Source organism: Chanodichthys erythropterus, chromosome 17, assembly GCF_024489055.1.
Source record: "Chanodichthys erythropterus isolate Z2021 chromosome 17, ASM2448905v1, whole genome shotgun sequence".
Classification (NCBI taxonomy): domain Eukaryota; kingdom Metazoa; phylum Chordata; class Actinopteri; order Cypriniformes; family Xenocyprididae; genus Chanodichthys; species Chanodichthys erythropterus.
In genome coordinates, this window is record NC_090237.1 from 2816452 (window position 1) to 2836773 (window position 20322).

The window sequence follows — 20322 nt, forward strand, 5'->3', positions numbered from 1 at the left end:
GTGTGTGGCAGCGAGCTGTCGATGCATCGGGTTCCTTTACATGATAAGACACCTGATGTGTTCTTGCAAGCGTTTTGGGTGTGTGTAACAGTAGCCGTGATTGTTTTTGTCCCGTAAACATCAGGTTATTGATCTGCACGGATGATATAAGTGTGTGCTGATGATGTTCTTGCATCGCGGTCATCAACATTCAGGACGTGTAGAGCTTTCACTTTACTGCACCCGAATGTTCAGAAGTGTGCTCTTAAAGAATGCTCTAGAACACTTGGTGTCGAAGGTTCCATAAAGAACCTTTGACATCATTCATGGAATCTTTTTTCATGTATGCTCCTCAGTTTTTTTAGAGGTGAATACACTCAGATCAATGAGGCCTACGATCAATCGGAGATACAAAACCTGTGCTAATTTGAAAGAAAACAAGTTGATTTTTGTAGACCAACACAAAAGTAGGATTTTCAGCACAGCACGAGAGTCACGATGTGCCGAACAACTCTCAGTGTAGTTACTGCACCTGTGTGTGTGATGTTGCTGTGATTTATGGCCCAGTATTCAGGACTAATAAATGCATTTGGGTCATCAGAGTCCGTCTAAATGCGATATACAGTATGTAGTTGTTTGTGTGTGTGCAGTAAATACAGCGGCCCCAAATCCTATATACTCTCTTAAAAACACAGGTGCTTTATTGGCATTTGAAGATTCCATTAAGAACCTTGAACTTCCATGGAACTGTTCCATTCCACATAAGGTTCTTTATAGTGGAAAAAGGTTCTGGTAACAATGTTACATGTAGTTACTGTAGTAATAATAACTATAAATTATGTATAATTACACGCAACTAAGTCAAGTCAAGTCAAATTTATTTATATAGCGCTTTTACAATTGGTAATTGTTTCAAAGCAGCTTTACATATTAGAAGCACAGAAAAAAGGGAAGTGGTTAAAAATAAGCTGTACAAACAAGCGTGGTAATATGTAACATATACAAGATGGTGCTACATTAAGCCAATGTCGGCTGACTCCCAGGGGTGGAAAAAAACCCCTAGGAGAAAAACCCAGCGTGCTAGCACTGGGAAAAAAGTCCTAGGAGGGGAAAAAACCCCTTGGAAGATATATATAATATATGTAAATGGATATGGAGATCAAAATCTGAATTATACATTTTTATTATAGAGATTAAAAATAGATTATATATAAATATATGTAAGCGGATACGGGGATTAAAAATCTGAATTATAGATGCAGCCAGAATTGGATCTTTAGGCCCATTGTCTCCTGGGCTACGTTGTAGTCAGGTCCAGACACAGGTTCTCCATCTGATCTGGACACGGCCTGGATCCAGCACCCGGCAAACCTCAGGATAAGCAGAGAGACCGATATTAGCGTAGATGCCATTCTTATTCTGATGTGCAGGTATATCTAGTGTTATAGGAAAACCCTAATAATCCTAACCCCAACCATATCATAAGTATGTTTAATTATAATTGCACTGTAACACGGACACCTTGAAATAAGAGATTTTCATTGAAAGGTTATTTCTGGAACCCAAAATGATTCTTTATGTGGCATTGCTGTGAAAAAAAAACTTTTTTGAGAGAGAGAGAATGTAAGTCACACTCAGAAATGTCTGAATGTCTTTAATATCAAGCATGCAAACAAATTCTGCAGGATCTTTTCTCAGAGTTAATTATTTTCACTGACTTTGCAAATCAGTTAATTGGTGTGGCGGTGATTTTTAGTGGTAAGTTAGCTCATTTCATGAGTTGCTGCATTCTATACACATTATTTTTAAGGTAACACTTTACAATAAGGCTTCAATAGTTAACATTAAATAAGAAATAACAATACCTCTAGAGTTAAATCCAACATTTACTAATACACAATTCAAATCAAATCTTTTATTTGTTAACATTAGTTAATTCACTGTGAACTAACACAAAAAAACAATGAACAGTTGTATTCTTATTAACTAACATAAATTGTTCACTGAAAGGTTCTTTGAGGATCCCAGTATTGCACCGCTTTTGAAACCTGTATTTTTAAGGGTGTATTTTCTGTGAATGTGTCAGACTTCCGATTAGCCACTATAGGTTAATAACAAACAATAAAACAGTTTGCACTACAAACCAGTGTGTTTATGATTATGATAATAAAGCTTGCAAACAACAAGCTAAAATAAGTGGAAGGGGGGTGATATAGTGCACATAAGTTTAAACCATCTTTTGTTACCATCAGTTTATTTGCTCTTTAAAGATCAGTTCCAGTGTCATGACAAATCGAGCCCCCCCTGAGGAATCGGGTCTCCTTTAGGACCCAGGCGGTAATGTCTGATCAAAATTTGTTATCTTGACTAATAATAACCTATTCCACTGTTTTTTACATTAAGTGCACAAACAACATGCTTGAAATATAAAATGATCGCCTATGTGTTGCATAATAAAACAAACGGGAAACCGATATTGGAAGCAAAAAACATACATAACATTACAATGCTCATGATAGGTAGATCCACTTCACTAATTCAGCTAATTACTCTTCGACAGCGATGCCATAGAAATATACAGAGCTACCGCAAAAGCAGAAGTTCAAACACAAAACTCTAAAGATGTTTGCGCACTCGTTTCTCTGGCGCATAATGTCTATGTACATCGTGCCTAACAACGCCTTTCAGCCGTGACTTATTCATTTTACAGCATTAGCCTCGAGTGCTTTATTGCTTTTATAAAATGGTTACCACGCAATACAAATATTAAAGCTTAAAAAATATGTATCAATGCAACTTTCATGAAGTAAACTGTCACTAAAAGCCTTCCTTCCGCCGGAAAAAACTAGTCCCTGACCGTGAACGGCAACAGAAGTTACATTATTACGCCATTAGATGGCAGCAAAGACTGTCTTTATGAGTGTGTCAGTCAGTGTCGAAGATTTTTACATTGAAAAGACTGAATTGTTGTGAACAAGACGCAATGCTATGACTAGTCACGGGAAAACCCCTTAACTGTTAAAAGTACAAGATAGTTCATCGGACATTTAAACAGATTTTTTATTATGAACACAAGACTGACCTGAAGGAAAATGCTGAATCTGAATGCAGCTAATAAACTCGCTCACTCGATCTCTTTCTCACAATACTCTTCTACATAATACAGTACTTTTCAATGAACAATATCATTTGAGAACATACAGTTTATGTTGCTAAGAGTGGTTGCTAAGGGTGTTGTTTAGTGATACCGAAATCAAGGACAGGAACTAACCGTTTAATAAATAGTATATAGAATATGGGTAGTATGGATAGTTGCGTCCCAAATAAGGCACTGTACATTATGCAAGTATGTTTTGTATGAATTTTATAAGGTTATTTTGCTATTCAACATCATGTTCAACATTGGAGTCTGATAGCTCCTCCCCCTCTGCTGTGTAATTAAAGCTGCGACACTCGAGTGCACGAACATTCCATACTTCATTTTTTCAGTTAATTAAGTGCATCATGCATGTATTTAAAGTGTAGTTGTTCTATTTGGAATGTTCAGTGTGAACACATACTCACACTAATATACAAAACATCAGAATACTGCATCAGTGGTACACAAATTGGGATGCATCCAATGAAATTCGGACGTACTACATCCGCTGTCACGTGACTTACCATTATCAGTTGCATCGCTTCACTGGCATTAATAAATCCTCTCCCATGGCCTCATGGGATAGTAAAGTGTCCATCGAATACGCACTAGTAGTAGGTCATCCGTGTACTTTTCGCCTAATGTGTTTTGAGCTCTATGTATTCATACAGCTCTGTTGGCGTACATTACACAATTAGCAATTGCCCAAGCATATATTCATAACTCAAGTTCATCACATTTACTATGGACATGTTCATGCTCATCTATTGTTTTAGCATTTCAAACCAAACAATTATGTTGTTGTCACATGTTTTGCTTGGAAAATGTGATTGTTTATCATTACAGTAAATGGCATTTGATATTTTGTGTAATGCAATATCTAATTCAATGATATTCAGAGAAATGTTGGTGTCCAAATACCTTTACACTCACATAACAATCAGTGTCATCAGAAGGCATGTTTGGTGGCGTATCTGGGGTGTGTGTGTGTGTGTGTGTGTGTGTGTGTGTGTGTGTGTGTGTAAACTGATAGTTAGTCGGGTGATGCTCGCAATTGATTTTGGCTCTGACTGTCAGATGACGGGACAACAAAGTTAAACACCGTCTCACTCACACACATACTGTCTGTCTGTCAGTAAATCCACCTGGAGGAGTGTATCAGTGTCAGCATAGTCTATCGCATGGTTCTTCTGAGCACCATGGTTTCAGTTAAATGTTATATTTAGGGAGTCTGAGACTTAGATTTGATAAATAATGTCTGGTTTATTCCAGCCAAAAAAAAAAACGCCCACTTTGACAGGAAGAGTTCGCAGTCTGCTGCAATGAGCATCAGCACATGAAATCTGTCGATCAATGCACTTAGTAGCAAGTAAACTGGCTCAAGCACTTTATGTGTTAGTCAGATGGTATCTTTCTGTCGAAGTCAGTGGTTCTTAATCACAATGTGCTCAGAAGTGGATCAGAGTTTATTGAGGGTTGAAAGAAAATCGTGGCTAAACTGAGGCTTTAGATGAGTGTGTACAGGATAACACAGGCTGTTTGTGTGCAGCTAATGATTCATCCTAGTACAGGTGAATGCTGGGAAATGGTGGGTCACCTGAGAGCACTTTGTTTTCCATCTCTTGGGGATTTTAAAGGTGCAGTGTGTCATTTCTGCACAACTAGCAATCCTGTTTTATATATATACACTACCATTTTAAAGTTTGATTTGATCTGTTTATTTGATAAAAAAAAATACTGTGATTTTCAATTATAAAGTATTTAAACAAAATGTAAATATATATAGTAAAGTGTAATTTATTCCTGTGATCAGATCTGAATTTTCAGCATCATTACTCCAGTCTTCAGTGTCACATGATCCTTCAGAAATCATTCTAATATGCTGATTTGATGCTCAAGAAACATTTATGATTATTATCAGTGTTGAAATATAAATTTTTTGTGACTTTATAAATGTCTTTAGTCACTTTTGATCAGTTTTAATGCAGCCTTGATGAATGAAAGTATTAATTTCTTTCAAAACAAATCTTACTGACTCACAGACTTTTCAATGCTAGTGTATATTTTAAACTGCTTTGTAGAGATATTTGGGTGTTTATATGGTGTGTTTGTTCTAACAGCAGGTGGCAGTGTACAGAGAGAGAGAGAGAGAGAGAGAGAGAGAGAGAGAGAGAGAGAGAGAGAGAACCTCCATCAGAATGATTTACTGCTGCAGATGCATCAGAGACACACAGTACAGACATTATCTCGTAAAAATGAAACATGTATCTAGAGCATTGTCAAAGAGATCTATCTATCTATCTATCTATCTATCTATCTATCTATCTATCTATCTATCTATCTATCTATCTATCTATCTGTCTGCATATCTATCTATCTATCTATCTATCTATCTATCTATCTATCTATCTATCTATCTATCTATCTATCTATCTATCTATCTGTCTGCATATCTATCTATCTATCTATCTATCTATCTGTCTGCATATCTATCTATCTATCTATCTATCTATCTATCTATCTATCTATCTATCTATCTATCTATCTATCTATCTATCTATCTATCTATCTATCTATCTATCTATCTATCTATCTATCTATCTGCATATCTATCTATCTATCTATCTGTCTGCATATCTATCTATCTATCTATCTATCTACCTGTCTATCTATCTATCTACCTGTTTATCTATCTATCTACCTGTCTATCTATCTATCTATCTATCTATCTATCTATCTATCTATCTATCTATCTATCTATCTATCTGTCTATCTACCTGTCTATCTACCTGTCTATCTATCTATCTGCCTATCTATCTATCTATCTATCTATCTATCTATCTATCTGTCTGCATATCTATCTATCTACCTGTCTACCTGTCTACCTGTCTATCTATCTATCTATCTATCTATCTATCTATCTATCTATCTATCTATCTATCTATCTATCTATCTATCTATCTATCTGCATATCTATCTATCTGTCTGCATATCTATCTATCTATCTATCTGCATATCTATCTATCTATCTATCTGCATATCTATCTATCTATCTATCTATCTATCTATCTATCTATCTATCTATCTATCTATCTATCTATCTATCTATCTATCTATCTATCTACCTGTCTGCATATCTATCTATCTATCTATCTATCTATCTATCTATCTATCTATCTATCTATCTATCTATCTATCTATCTATCTATCTGTCTGCATATCTATCTATCTGTCTGCATATCTATCTATCTATCTATCTATCTATCTATCTATCTATCTATCTATCTATCTATCTATCTATCTATCTATCTATCTATCGACCTGTCTGCATTTGCGTTTTTGAATGAATCTTTTGATTGAATGATTCAATGACTCACTCATAAATACTTCACTTATTTCATTACTGGATGAATCAGCGTTTTTGAATGAATCTTTTGATTGAATGATTCAATGACTCACTCATAAATACTTCACTTATTTCATTACTGGATGAATCAGCGTTTTTGAAAGAGTCCGTTGAGTGAATGATTCAATGACTCACTCATAAATACTTCACTTATTTCATTACTGGATGAATCAGTGTTTTTGAATGAATCTTTTGATTGAATGATTCAATGACTCATTCATAAATACTTCACTTATTTCATTACTGGATGAATCAGCGTTTTTGAACAAATCAGTTGAGTGAATGATTCAATGACTCACTCATAAATACTTCACTTATTTCATTACTGGATGAATCAGTGTTTTTGAATGAATCTTTTGATTGAATGATTCAATGACTCATTCATAAATACTTCACTTATTTCATTACTGGATGAATCAGCGTTTTTGAACAAATCAGTTGAGTGAATGATTCAATGACTCACTCATAAATACTTCACTTATTTCATTACTGGATGAATCAGCGTTTTTGAACAAATCAGTTGAGTGAATGATTCAATGACTCACTCATAAATACTTCACTTATTTCATTACTGGATGAATCAGCGTTCTTGAATGAATCAGTTAAGTGAATGATTCAATGACTCACTCATAAATACTTCACTTATTTCATTACTGTATAAATCAGCGTTTTTGAACAAATCCCTTGAGTGAATGATTCAATGACAAATACATTTTTTAATCCATCACTAATGATGTAATCGATACAAGTTACTTTTAAAAGGTGATTTGCTATATTTTGATCGCTTCTGTAGACGTCAGAGTTTATATCCGATCTATAAACTTTTATCCCAGTACTTCTGTGATCTATCTATCTATATACACAGAAAATGGAGTGATTCTCTGAGACTGTCGAATCCCTCTTCACATTTCCTCATGTTCTCCATTTTTCTGTGTGTGTGATTAATGGTCTGTAATGAAATCATTGATTTGTGTGTGTGTGTTGTGGCCTCATAACCTTGGTTAGATGGAAGTGTGTTTGATTTAAGCCAGTGTCATCTCTGATCTTTCCCTCTCTCACACAAACACACACACACACACACACACACACACACACACACACACACACACACACACACACACACACACACACACACACAGTATACAAATAGATGTGGTGAAAAGCCTTAAATACCAGCTCTCACATGGTGACACACCGTAAACAAGATCTGTTCAATCACACGACCTCGCCGTGTCACAGAGTTCACGAACACAGGGACATTTCTCATCAATAACACTAAACCAACAGCACCAATTTTCACACATGCATAGAAGATGATTGTACTTACACAAAAGGGAAGTTTTATTGTATCATGCGCAGGTGTGTATACCTGTATTGTACTGATTGTGTGCAATGTCCAATCACTAGCCAAGAAAAAGTCACATGACTAAATGTTCCTATTGGCTGTGACTGAGTCGTATGTTTACATGCACTAATTTTCCTTGAACGGAATGAATCCAGTCTGATTTTAGATTCTAGATTAGTCGATTTTAAGCATTATTTGGGTGCTTATAAAGGCAGATATGTGCAGCATTCTCACTTTCAGTGAGGACAGGAAAAGCAGTCAACACTCAGATGTTGGTTTGGACAGGGTGTTGCTATAAAACAGTCCTGTAGTGTTGTGTTACAGCTGTGTGTCCCAGAACGATCCTGCTTAATGTGCTCTTCAGAGCAAGAAGCTGTAAGGAGAAAGCCATCCGTTATCATGGCAGCATGCAGGTCTCGCACCTCTGAGAGTTGGCAGCCATTGAGATGAATGTGTGTGTGTGATTAAACGATCAAAATATGAAGGAAATATCTGATCTTTTTTAAATATAAGGAAAAAACCAAACACTAAACTTGGTTAAGGTATTTATCTGACAAAATTATTTGGCAAAATACAGCTAGGTTTTATTTTACAATGCAAAAAAAAAAAGAAATGCATAGATTCACTACAGCATAATCAGTTATTAATATTTGGTTGGTTCTCTTGTTTTTGCATGTGTTCATAATTTTTTTGTATGACAGCCTGGCCAAAAATGACAGTTTTTTTTTTTTAAGGTTGTTAATCATAAATCTGAAGAACGGATCATAAAAATAATCACAGCACAACAAATAAATAACAATAATAACAAAACAACAACAAAAAAGGCATGAAATAGCGAAACAATAATGCTGTAACAGTAAAAACATATTTTATTCATGCTGAAATGCATGCTGGGAACTCACAAACCTTTAACATTTTAGCAGTAGACACTATGTTTGACAACATTTGTCTGTCTGTGGGGTTTTATGTCGTTTCAAGTAAATCACATTTCCTATTTGTGACTCAAACGGTCCCATAAACTGGAGAATATGTAGCTGCTTTTTGTGCTCCTGTTTTAAAACCCCCAAAATAAAATAAAGTAGACTGCATCTTTATTATGCAATATATTTTTTCTTAATATATGACATTTAATGTTTTGTAAGATTCACCCAGAAAGTGACTGAAGCAAAATTGCTATGCAAAATTGGATTAAAAATGCAAAATAAATTATTTAAACTTTACTTTTACATCTGAAGATGTACTGCTGTCCTTTCCCCAATAGTACTGTGTGAAATATTTATTGTTGCATATACCGTTTTACACACTACTGAACCTGAGTTCAGACTGCAGGAGCCCCCTGCTGGTAAACAACAGCAACTACTACAACACAAACCTCCATTAACAGTTGGATTTTGAACACAGGCACAATTACAAATTCTGTTCCATGATCGCACACATTACAGCTGCGTTTAACCTCAACTCTCTTGTGCAGTCAGGCTCTCTGTCGTGTGTGTGTGTGTGTTATAAAAGAATCCTCATGCACAGCACTTTGAGTCTGTAAACAGCATTATAAATAGCTCTTGCTCTCAGTAACACCAACTTACACTCTCAGAATAGACGCCGGCGGCTCTATTACGCATGCGGAAAGCTCGGATCCCGTTTTGCCGGGGTTTCTTACAGACTCTCTTCTCTTAATTGTTTTTGATAGATTGTAGTTAGAGACATGAGTCTGTGTGTGCTGGAGGCAGTGTTATTGTATCGTTGATATATTACTTTAGTTTTTGTTCATATTTTGAATTATATTTCTGTTTATATATTCATTTTAGTTAAATTTTAGTAATTTTTATTGTGTTCTGGTTGTGTGTATTATTATTTAAATATGTCTGTAGCTTATTTAGTTTTGGTTATTTTAGTACTTCACAAACGGAAGCATACAGATAGATAGATAGATAGATAGATAGATAGATAGACAGATAAATAGATTGACTGACAGATAGATAGAGAGACAGACAGAGATAAACAGATAGATAGATAGATAGAGACAGATAGATTTTTGAGTGGAAGGAAAAACATGTTTTTGTGCATGTCTTTAAATGCAAATGAGCTGCTGCTCCCCGCCCCTTTATCCAGAAGAGGGCAGAGCCTGAAAGTTTATTATTTGCATGTGTTTTAAAGCCATATAAGTTTGAACTTCTAATTTATGGTTTTCTGAGCACACATATCTGAATCACGTGCACAGAAAGCTGTCTGTCAGATGGAGCGTAATGTGAGTATTAAACTAAGTTCTCTTTTACGTCTTATTGCTCTTAAACTGTCAAAAACACACAAAGTTCACTTAAACTCAGTTAGTTATGTCTGTGAACATAAACAGCAGGGAAAGAAATCGCATGTATATTAGATATGTGTGTATTAAAGTGACAGCAGCATAATATACAGTATCTACTGCTGTTAATATGAACCAAACGACAAAAGAAAAACAGAAAATCACTCGCTGCTCCAGACTGAATAACTTTAGTAGCTTTAATAAGAATACTTTTCTTACTTGAATGCTGCTGTTAAATGATCTGGTGAGGAGATAAACATGGCGGACTGTGTACAGCTCACTCAGGGGAGGAGCTAAGCTAATAGGGCAGAGTCAATCATCAGTCATGGGCGGGGCTTCTGAAATCTGTATCCGCTCCATTTGGAGAGACTTTATGATTTATGGAGATTATAAGATTATAAGTAATGGCTGTATTTTTACCATTATAGGCTGATTGTTTACACACACATCTGTGTTCAAACACTTTATAAAAGTGAAAGAATAATTTATGCCAAAAAGGTTCTATATAAGGAGAAATTATTGCATGATACTTTCATGTTTATTAGTTATTTAAATGTTTTCTAGTGATAAAGTATGTTTATGAGACGATTAATTCATAACATTTGAAAACAAAATTAAGTAATTTAAACTAAATCAATAAAATGATCCCATGATGGAACCTCTGAAAGCTTGTACATATGAAGAGCCAAACGGAACCCTCTAAGATTCCAAATAGAACCTTTTCTTCTAAGAGTGATACAGTTTGCACTCGCACACACATACGTTAACTGCATGACACACACGTCTCTATTACAGACAGACACACCCCTTCTAACACACACACACATTTGCACAGGCAAATATTAGGGGCGCACAGACAGTCACTCATTCGATGACAGTGTTTTACATACAGAGAGACACAGACGGACACAGAGAGAGAGATACGACTGAAACACATTTGGATAAATCATCAGACACACACATTTACAGGTCTGACCGGTGCGGTTCATACACACTCAAACGTGTGTGAAAGGCCATGACACGTTACTGCAGTCTGTTCCGCCGGCTGCTGTCTCATGGCAGTAAAGGAGAGGATGACGGTGAGGAAGAAGGACCGGCGAAGACCATCAGCACTGAACCTGGTCAGTCATTAGTGCTCATCTGCTTTAGTGCTTGATCAACTTCTTTGATCTAGTTTACTCTCTTGATAAATGTTTTAATATCGGTGCACGTCTTTCTAATGCAAAAAGTTTGTTGGTATCTTTCATCAATATGGACCTTGATGAGTGCCGTGTGCTGATGTCATTAAGACTGTGTGGGGGTGTTTATCAATAATATCAGAGCATTACAATAAAGGTCTGATGAAATCCTGCTGGATAAACTCATGATCACTTCCTGTTTCTCTCAGAAATACACTACCGTTCAAAAGTGTGTTTTGTTTACAGCAATGATGCATTAAATTGGTCAAAAGTGACAGTTGAGATTCGTAATGTTACAAAAGATTCTATTTCAAATAAATGCTGTTACTTTCTATTCATCAAAGAATTCTGAAAAATAAAATGTATCACTAGTTTTCAACATGATAATAATAATCATAAATGTTTCTTGAGCATCAAATCATCATATTAGAATGATTTCTGAAGGATCATGTGACACTGAAGACTGGAGTAACGATGCTGAAAATTCAGAAATAGATTACAGTTTAACATAAATTCACATAGTAAACAAATTTTAAATTGTAATAATATTTCACTTTTTTTTTGTTCAAATAAATGCAGACTTGGTGAGCAGAAGAGACTTCTTTCCTGAGCAGATCACATGTTTAATGTGTTTTGAAACGTGAGTGCTGTTTCATGTTGAAAGTTGATGGACTAATTAGTAGGTCTGTCGGTGAATGATACATGAAATATAAAGTTTGGTATACAGAGCTGCTGGTCAGTGAGTTACTGTGTGTTAATAGTTACTGTAACCCATGTCACATTGTGACATTATGTATGTGATTGTGCTGTTTTAAATATCAAAGCTGATGGTTTGAATGGTTTTAGGATCTTAAAGGTTGTACATCTAAACCCTATGAGGGTTGATTCATGATCTGTCTGTCTGTCTATAGATAGTAATTAGTTACACCCATGTTACAGTTATTAATATCATGGCACATTGTCACATTCTGCGAGTGATTGTGCTGTTTTAAATAACTGATCTGAATGGTTGAATATCACACTGCGCTTAACCCTGGATTATGGCTGTTCTAAACACCGCTTTTAACCCCGGGTAAAGGAACGTTTCACACTTGTATGTAAGCATCGCTTTTACACGGGGTTATGAAACCCTGCTTTTGCTGTGGTAACCCCACATTGCGGTGCCAAACATGTACAGTGGTAAACGATGCGGTGTTAGAATGTAGACGCTTAGCAATAGACAACCAATCACATACTTGTATTTGCCTGCACAGAAACACTGACGTTGAAAAACATGATTCTGTTTACAAGGGGGTTTAGAATGACCCAGGGTTAACGGGTTCAAGTGAAAAACCCTCGTCTATCTATATTTCCATCATTCTATCTATCTATCTATCTATCTATCTATCTATCTATCTATCTATCTATCTATCTATCTATCTATCTATCTATCTATCTATCTGTCTATATCTCTATCTATCTATCTATATGTCTGTCTATCAATCTATCTATCATTCAATCTATTATTCTATCGATCTGTCCGCCATCAGTCAGTCATTTTTATCCTATAGTTTTGTAATTTTCGTACACTTTGCATATAAGCTTCTGTGAAGGCCAGTTTAGTTTGGATCTTGCTGAGAGTTCATCTTTACAGTCTCTCTTGTTCTAAATTAACATGCTCCCAAGATGCACTGGGGTCACCGCCTGGAATAAGAGCAGTCACATTTGATAAAAGAGTCTGTGAAATGTCAGATTGTTTCATCAGTACTATCATTTTTAGCATTGATGCTATTATTGTGTTGTCTGACGTCCCGGACTGAACGTATCGCTCTGTTAGTGTCGTTTCATGTGATCTCAGATCTGACCTGCGTATTTTCATGGCAATGCAATGCAGTAAACATGAACACAACAGACCGAAATACCTACTGTTAATGATAATGATGACGCTGATGATGAAGAGGGGATTTGGGGTGTGCGTCTGTGTGGATTAGCGTGTGTTGCTTTCTCTGCAAATGGCAACCTTAAAAGAAGCTCAACACTGTATAAAAATAATCTAATAAATATATCAATTCCACTCTCCAGTTTCTCACACCATTCTTTAATCTCTGTTCATCCTGTCCTTGCTTCACTTCTTAGTGTATGAACTTACTTACATGGGTTTTACGTAAATCTGAAAAAAAAAAAAAAAAAAAACGTTCAAGAACGTCATATGTTACCACAAAAAAAATTAAAAATTAAAGAAAATGAAGTCTACTTTTAGACCCATTTACAGTTCAATCTTTAATCTCTCACTTGATTCTCATTATGTGAAGCAAATGTTTTACTTGCAATGTATTTATACATCATCAGTTTTTTATTGTACTACATTTAATATATGATTTAAATTTTTATTGTTTTATTATAAGAAATTAAACCATATATATATATATATAAACACACACTAGCACTCAAAAGTTTTGGATCGGTAAGATTTTTAATGTTTTTAAAAGAAGTTTTGTCTGGCTTAATTTATTTAATTACAAATACAGTAAAACAGTAATATTGTGAAATATTATTACAATTTAAAATAACTGTTTTCTATTTGAATATATTTTACAAAGTAATTTATATCCTGTGATCAAAGCTGAATTTTCAGCATCATTACTCCAGTCTTCAGTGTCACATGATCCTTCAGAAATCATTCTAATATGATGATTTGCTGCTCAAGAAACATTTATGATTATTTTCAATGTTGAAAACAGTTGTGTACTTTTTTTTTCAGGATTCGTTGATGAATAGAAAGTTGAAAAGAACAGCATTTATCTGAAATACAAAGCTTCTGTAGCATTATACACTACCGTTCAAAAGTTTGGGGTCAGTAAGAATTTTTATTTTTATTTTTTTGAAAAGAAATTAAAGAAATGAATACTTTTATTCAGCAAGGATGCATTAAATCAATCAAAAGTGACAGTAAAGACATTTATAATGTTACAAAAGATTAGATTTCAGATAAACACTGTTCTTTTGAACTTTCTATTCATCAAATAATCCTGAAAAAATATATTGTACACAAATATTTTGTACAATTGTACACATTAAATGTTTCTTGAGCAGCAGATCAGCATATTAGAATGATTTCTGAAGGATCATGTGACACTGAAGACTGGAGTAATGATGCTGAAAATTCAGCTTTGATCACAGGAATAAATTACTTTGTGAAATATATTCAGATAGAAAACAGTTATTTTAAATTGTAATAATATTTCACAATATTACTGTTTTTACTGTATTTTTAATTAAGTAAATGCACCCTTGGTGAGCAGACGAAACTTCTTTTAAAAACATTAAAAATCTTACTGATCCCAAACTTTAATATATGTGGGCCATTCTACATAATTGGTACAGAGTTGGAAACGTCTTCTTCCACAAATTTTGTTTGTATGCAAATTGAATAATATCCAAGATACACATTTCTAGTAATTGTACAGTTAATTCTCATTTTGTATTTTCAGAAAGTTTTGGAATATTTTTCCTCTCCCCAAAATTTGTCACTACTGAAACACAATAATAAATAATTTAATAAGAAGGGTTACAGTGACCTATTAAGATTTTGTTTACATCTACCTTGTAAATATGTTTTTTGCTTAAAGGTTTCACTGGTAAATCAATAACAATTACAATTTTAACAATATTTCAAGTGTAATTTATGAGATTTGTTGTATTTTGAATCCAATTCCAAAGGTGCCCTAGAATTAAAAATTTAATTTATCTTGGCATAGTTGAATAACAAGAGTTCAGTACATGAAAATGACATACAGTGAGTCTCAAACTCCATTGTTTGCTCCTTCTTATATAAATCTCATTTGTTTAAAAGACCTCAGAATAACAGGCGAATCTCAACATAACACTGACTGTTACGCAACAGTCGAGATCATTAATATGTACGCCCCCAATATTTGCATATGCCAGCTCATGTTCAAGGCATTAGACAAGAGCAGCCAGTATAAACGTCTGGATCTGTGCACAGCTGAATCATCAGACTAGGTAAGCAAGCAAGAACAACAGCGAATATCATGATATTTTTAGTGATATTTGTGAATTGTCTTTCTAAATGTTTCATTAGCATGTTGCTAATGTACTGTTAAATGTGGTTAAAGTTACCATCGTTTATTACTGTATTCACAGAGACAAGAGCCGTCGCTATTTTCATTTTTAAACACTTGCAGTCTTTATAATTCAAAAACACAACTTCATTCTTTATAAATCTCTCCAACAGTGTGTAATGTTAGCTTTAGCCACGGAGCGCTATCAAACTCATTCAGAATCAAATGTAAAAATCCAAATAAATACCATACTTATGCGATTAGACATGCTGCATGACGAACACTTTGTAAAGATCCATTTTGAGGGTTATATTAGCTGTGTGAACTTTGTTTATGGTGTTTAAGGCAAGCGCGAGCACGGGGGTGGGGAGCAGGAGAATTTAAAGGGGCCGTGCAGCCTGAATCTGCGCATATTTAATGATGCCCCAAAATAGGCAGTTAAAAAAATAAATAAAAAAAAAATCTATGGGGTATTTTGAGCTGAAACTTCACAGAAACATTCACAGGACACCTTAGACTCATATTACATCTTTTAAAAAGACGTTCTACGGCACCTTTAAGGATTCATTAGTTTGAATATACATTGAACCAAACACTATAATAACATCTCAGTTGATAATTCAGTATATTTTTGACAACACATCCCATGTTTCGGTCATGACTGCACATAGTGAAAGTAATGTGTTAGTAGTGACCAAATCACGTTACAGGATATTAACTCACATACTAAAACATTAAAATACTAATGATTTGCATAACTGTACTAAAATTTTGTTAATTTCCCCCAAATAAATGATTTTGTTCCCTTTTGTCACTACCAAAACAGTCGGTAGTGACAATTTTAGATACTTCTGAACCTAGCTCAAAGATGCTAATCAACACATGGTTAGCTAACACAGTTCTGAACAGTTGTACACACACACAAAAAAAACTAAATTTTGTTGAATAACACTCAAAAAACAATGATGTCACAGCCGAAACTTCATCACATGTATCGGTCATGACTGTTTCGGTAGTGACAATTTTAGATACTTTTAAGCCTTGTTCAAAGATGCTAATCAACACATGGTTAGCAAGCACAGTTCTGAAAAAAACTGCAAAAATTGAAATTTATGCAATGAAATTTAGGGGTTGGTTCGGGACAGCCACCTCCCAGTTGAAAGTACCCAATAAATGATGATTTTATATATTAATCTTACTGATATTTTAAAGGAATACTACACTTTTTTTTTGACCAGAGTTTCAATATTTTTCCTTTTTAAAACTTGACTCTTCTGTAGTTACATCGTGTACTAAGACCGGCAGAAAATGAAAAGTTGCATTTATCTAGGCCGATATGGCTAGGAACTACACTCTCATTCTGGTGTAATAATCAAGGAACTTTGCTGCCATACCATGGGTGCAGCAGGCGCAATATTATTGACCTTATTCCTGACTAGCCTACTGTGTTTCGAATTATGGGTTCCACTTCCGTTTTGGGGAACTTCCATTCAAAAAGACTGAAACCAATCATTTCAAATCATAAGGTTGCCCTACAAATAAAGCTTATCCATCAGCTTGACTGAATGAGCTGTCAGTTTTTCTTTCATGTTTTATTTTCAGACATCATGAGAATTATGTAACGCTTGGTATTTTAATGTAACATGTTATAACAAGAATATCTATGGCAAGAGCTCTTTTCAGCCACTGCTTTTTATCCTCGTGATTATTTTATTTTGTATATCACTGTAATAGTGTGAAAACGGACAACATATGCTGCACATCTGTGGTCTGTTCTCCCGATATAAATTACTATATATCCCATTAATAATTCACTGGAATGCACAAAGAATCTCTCATTTTTTTCTCCTCAAAGCCTCACGTCTCTTTCCAGGTTTGTTTTCACATTTACATACAATTTATTAAAATGGAAATCAATTTGAAATAGTATCACGCAATGTTGAAGTTCATGAACATTTTTATTATGGCAACGTATATTACATAATGCAGATATATATTACTATAGTTATGTTCAACCCGTCCGTTATTGCTGTGGAAAGAATCGCGCTTTTTCATGGCCTGTTGAAAGTACCTTGTTGATGCTTTTACACTTTTAAAAGTCCTTTTAATATTCGTTGGTTGAAGGGTGAGTAGAATAATGTCATCTCATTGTACCCAGTTTAAAAATAAAACGCATTATTGCGTTCATAGAGCGAGTCTTACGTCGACTGTTTACAGCTTAATGGAAGTTACTCCCATAATTCGCGCATAGGGCGTAGGAATAAGGTGGATAGTTCCTATGAGAGTATAGTTCCTAGCCATATTGGCCTAGAAAACTTTTCATTTTCTGTCGGTCTTGCTACACAATGTAACTACAGAAGAGTCAAGTTTTAAATAGTAACAATATTGAAACTCTTTGGTATTTTTTGAATGAGATGCTAATGGTCTAATCAGATTCAATGAACTATGCTAAGCTATGCTAAAAGTGGTACCGCCAGACCCGGAGATCGGCTGAATGAATTAAAAAACGATAAAACTCAACTGTTTAACTCTAGGGGAGTTGGAAAATGAGCCTATTTTCAAAAAAAGTGGAGTGTTCCTTTAAATATTGTGGGATTCAATAGATAATAGAAGGATTTTAGCATCTAAAATTTGAATACATAAATGCTTTTTAAATGTGCTTTTGGTTGTAGGACAGTAGTTTGCAACAATTCTGTGGAATGGCCCATATATATATATATACAGTGTTTCCCATACATTGACTAGACTGTGGCGGCCCGCCACATTCTAATTTGTCCCGCTACAGTCTCAGAATGAAACGGAAATTATGTTTGTCGCGATATATAAATTACCGTCTGATAATTGCGCTCTTTTATATGGCAAAAGTGGGAGACAGAGAGCAAAATAAGTAGACAAGCACCAATTAAGTTTTCGTGCACTATATTCAAAGTCATCTGAAGCCATTCCATAGCTTCATGTGAGGGACAGAAGAAATATACATCGATAAATTCACGGTCAGAAACTCGTCTTCTCTCCGTTACAGCTGTCAATCATTCAGCACTCAAACAGCGCGTCGCGTTCGGTAACGACAGTCAGCACGGTAAAACTCTCCAATATGATATATTCCCATTATAATACTTGATATGTAGATAAAGAGCTGTGGATTTGCATAAAATGACTTTATCTTACTGGAGTTTTTTGCTGTTTCTGAATGATGTCATCATACTGGCTACAGGATGTCTGTTAGATCGCACAACACAAGGACTATGAATTCGTGTCACACGCACAATAACTGGAATTTAAAAATGAACGAAACATATGATTAATAAACTGTTAGATACAGTCAGATGTACACAGGGATTCTCTTTGTGCCGTGAACTTTTCAATGCGCAGCACAACTGCGCGCTCTGACTCGATATTGCTTCGAGCGCATCATTCTGCACCCGGGATGCGCATTAGCGGTTTGTGCTGCTGTTTTGAAGCGTTTCATATTATCATGGTTTTGCACACTGAAAGATTATTAATAGCCTATTTTGTTCTGTCGTATCTATAGGTTGTTGCCCCATTAAAAAGCTGCACAATACATTTAAAATAAGTGCCTTTTAATGTTACATTAATATAAACACATTTAATGATTTACATATAAATCTAATATAAATCGTTTTTTCATTTCAGAATACTAGTAATTTTAAACTTTTTATTAACATTTGGATTTATAAAATTACTGTGCAAAGTTTTTAGGCTAGAATATTTTTTGCTGCTGAATTATATACTCGCCTAGTTTACTTATTTATTTATTGGTCAGCTTATGAATATATTTTTATTCATTTGTTATTTTTCTCTATAATGAGATGGTGTGTTTAGTGCATTCTGGATTTGTTAACAAATCAAAGATAAAGGCTCCCACTAATAAATTAATTCAACAAAGGTAACCTCTTTTGCTACATATTTTTAATGGTTTAAATGTGTACTCTACATGTTTGACCACTTATGAACTATCATTTAGCCTACTATATGTTGTGTACATGACTACTGTGCCCCACCATCACCAATAAATAAATTACTTTTAGAGCACAAAATTGTTTACATGAGAACAAATTTCTTTATTGATCTAGTCACGTAATTTTGCTCTCAGAATACACCAGATTTATGCATTTAAATTTAAATATATATATATATATATATATATATATATATATATATATATATATATATATATAGAGAGAGAGAGAGAGAGAGAGAGAGAGAGAGAGAGAGAGAGAGAGAGAGAGAGCGAGCCTAAAATAGGCTGCATTATTATTATAATTTTGATTTTGTGGTGGAAAATGATATTCATGTGTTTTCATGAGTTCATCTAGAAACACATTAATAGTTTAATAGTTCCTAAAGGAAATTAAGCTCTTACATGTTCATGTTTTTCTCCATAATTTGACATTGTAGTGAAAAAGAGTGCTGTGCGCACCAGCAGGTCGTGTTATCATTCATCTTATCACTCAGCAGGTTATTAATTCATATTTTGTGTGTGTGATTATCTGTGTGTCCAGCTGTGTTTTCTCATTTCAGCCCTCCACACAAATATTTCATCACCTTGTAAATTACTGTGTGTGTGTTTACATATAAATCTAAATCTGTTAATCTTCAATGAAAATATATCCTAAATGGAAAATATAAATGTTAAAAAATACAAAAATCGCCTTACCGACAGATTTTGATGAGGCATATTATGTATTTTGTCTATTAGGATGAAGTAAGTAAATAGCGGGTGAATCCACGATCACCCACGCGCGTCACACAGCCAGGAGAGCCGTTGGGATGACGTCAGAGGCGCGCGCACGAGGTGTTTCTCGTGGGTTCTGCTGCCCCCGTGTGTCCAAAACCAGATTCACCTCTGCAGAAACACTTTATTCTTAATCTCTGATCGCCTAAAACAGCT

The 20322-nt window shown here is 34.7% G+C and overlaps 1 protein-coding gene across 3 annotated transcripts in view; it reads left to right on the forward strand.

Annotated features, from left to right (window-relative positions):
- Nucleotides 1–20322, forward strand: part of fgf12b (fibroblast growth factor 12b) — a 65695-nt gene that overhangs the window by 539 nt on the left and 44834 nt on the right. Inside the window, exons 1-2 of one of the 3 annotated variants that reach the window (XM_067365542.1) lie at nucleotides 11173–11292; nucleotides 11929–11989. The exons of 1 other annotated variant lie outside the window; for it this stretch is intronic. Coding sequence is in view for 1 of the 2 variants with exons in the window: in XM_067365539.1 (XP_067221640.1) it covers nucleotides 11187–11292 (106 nt within the window). In the remaining variant the exon portion in view is untranslated. Of the gene's footprint in view, nucleotides 1–11056; nucleotides 11293–11928; nucleotides 11990–20322 lie in introns of those variants that run through there. One more of the 3 variants, XM_067365539.1, reaches the window with a different exon arrangement.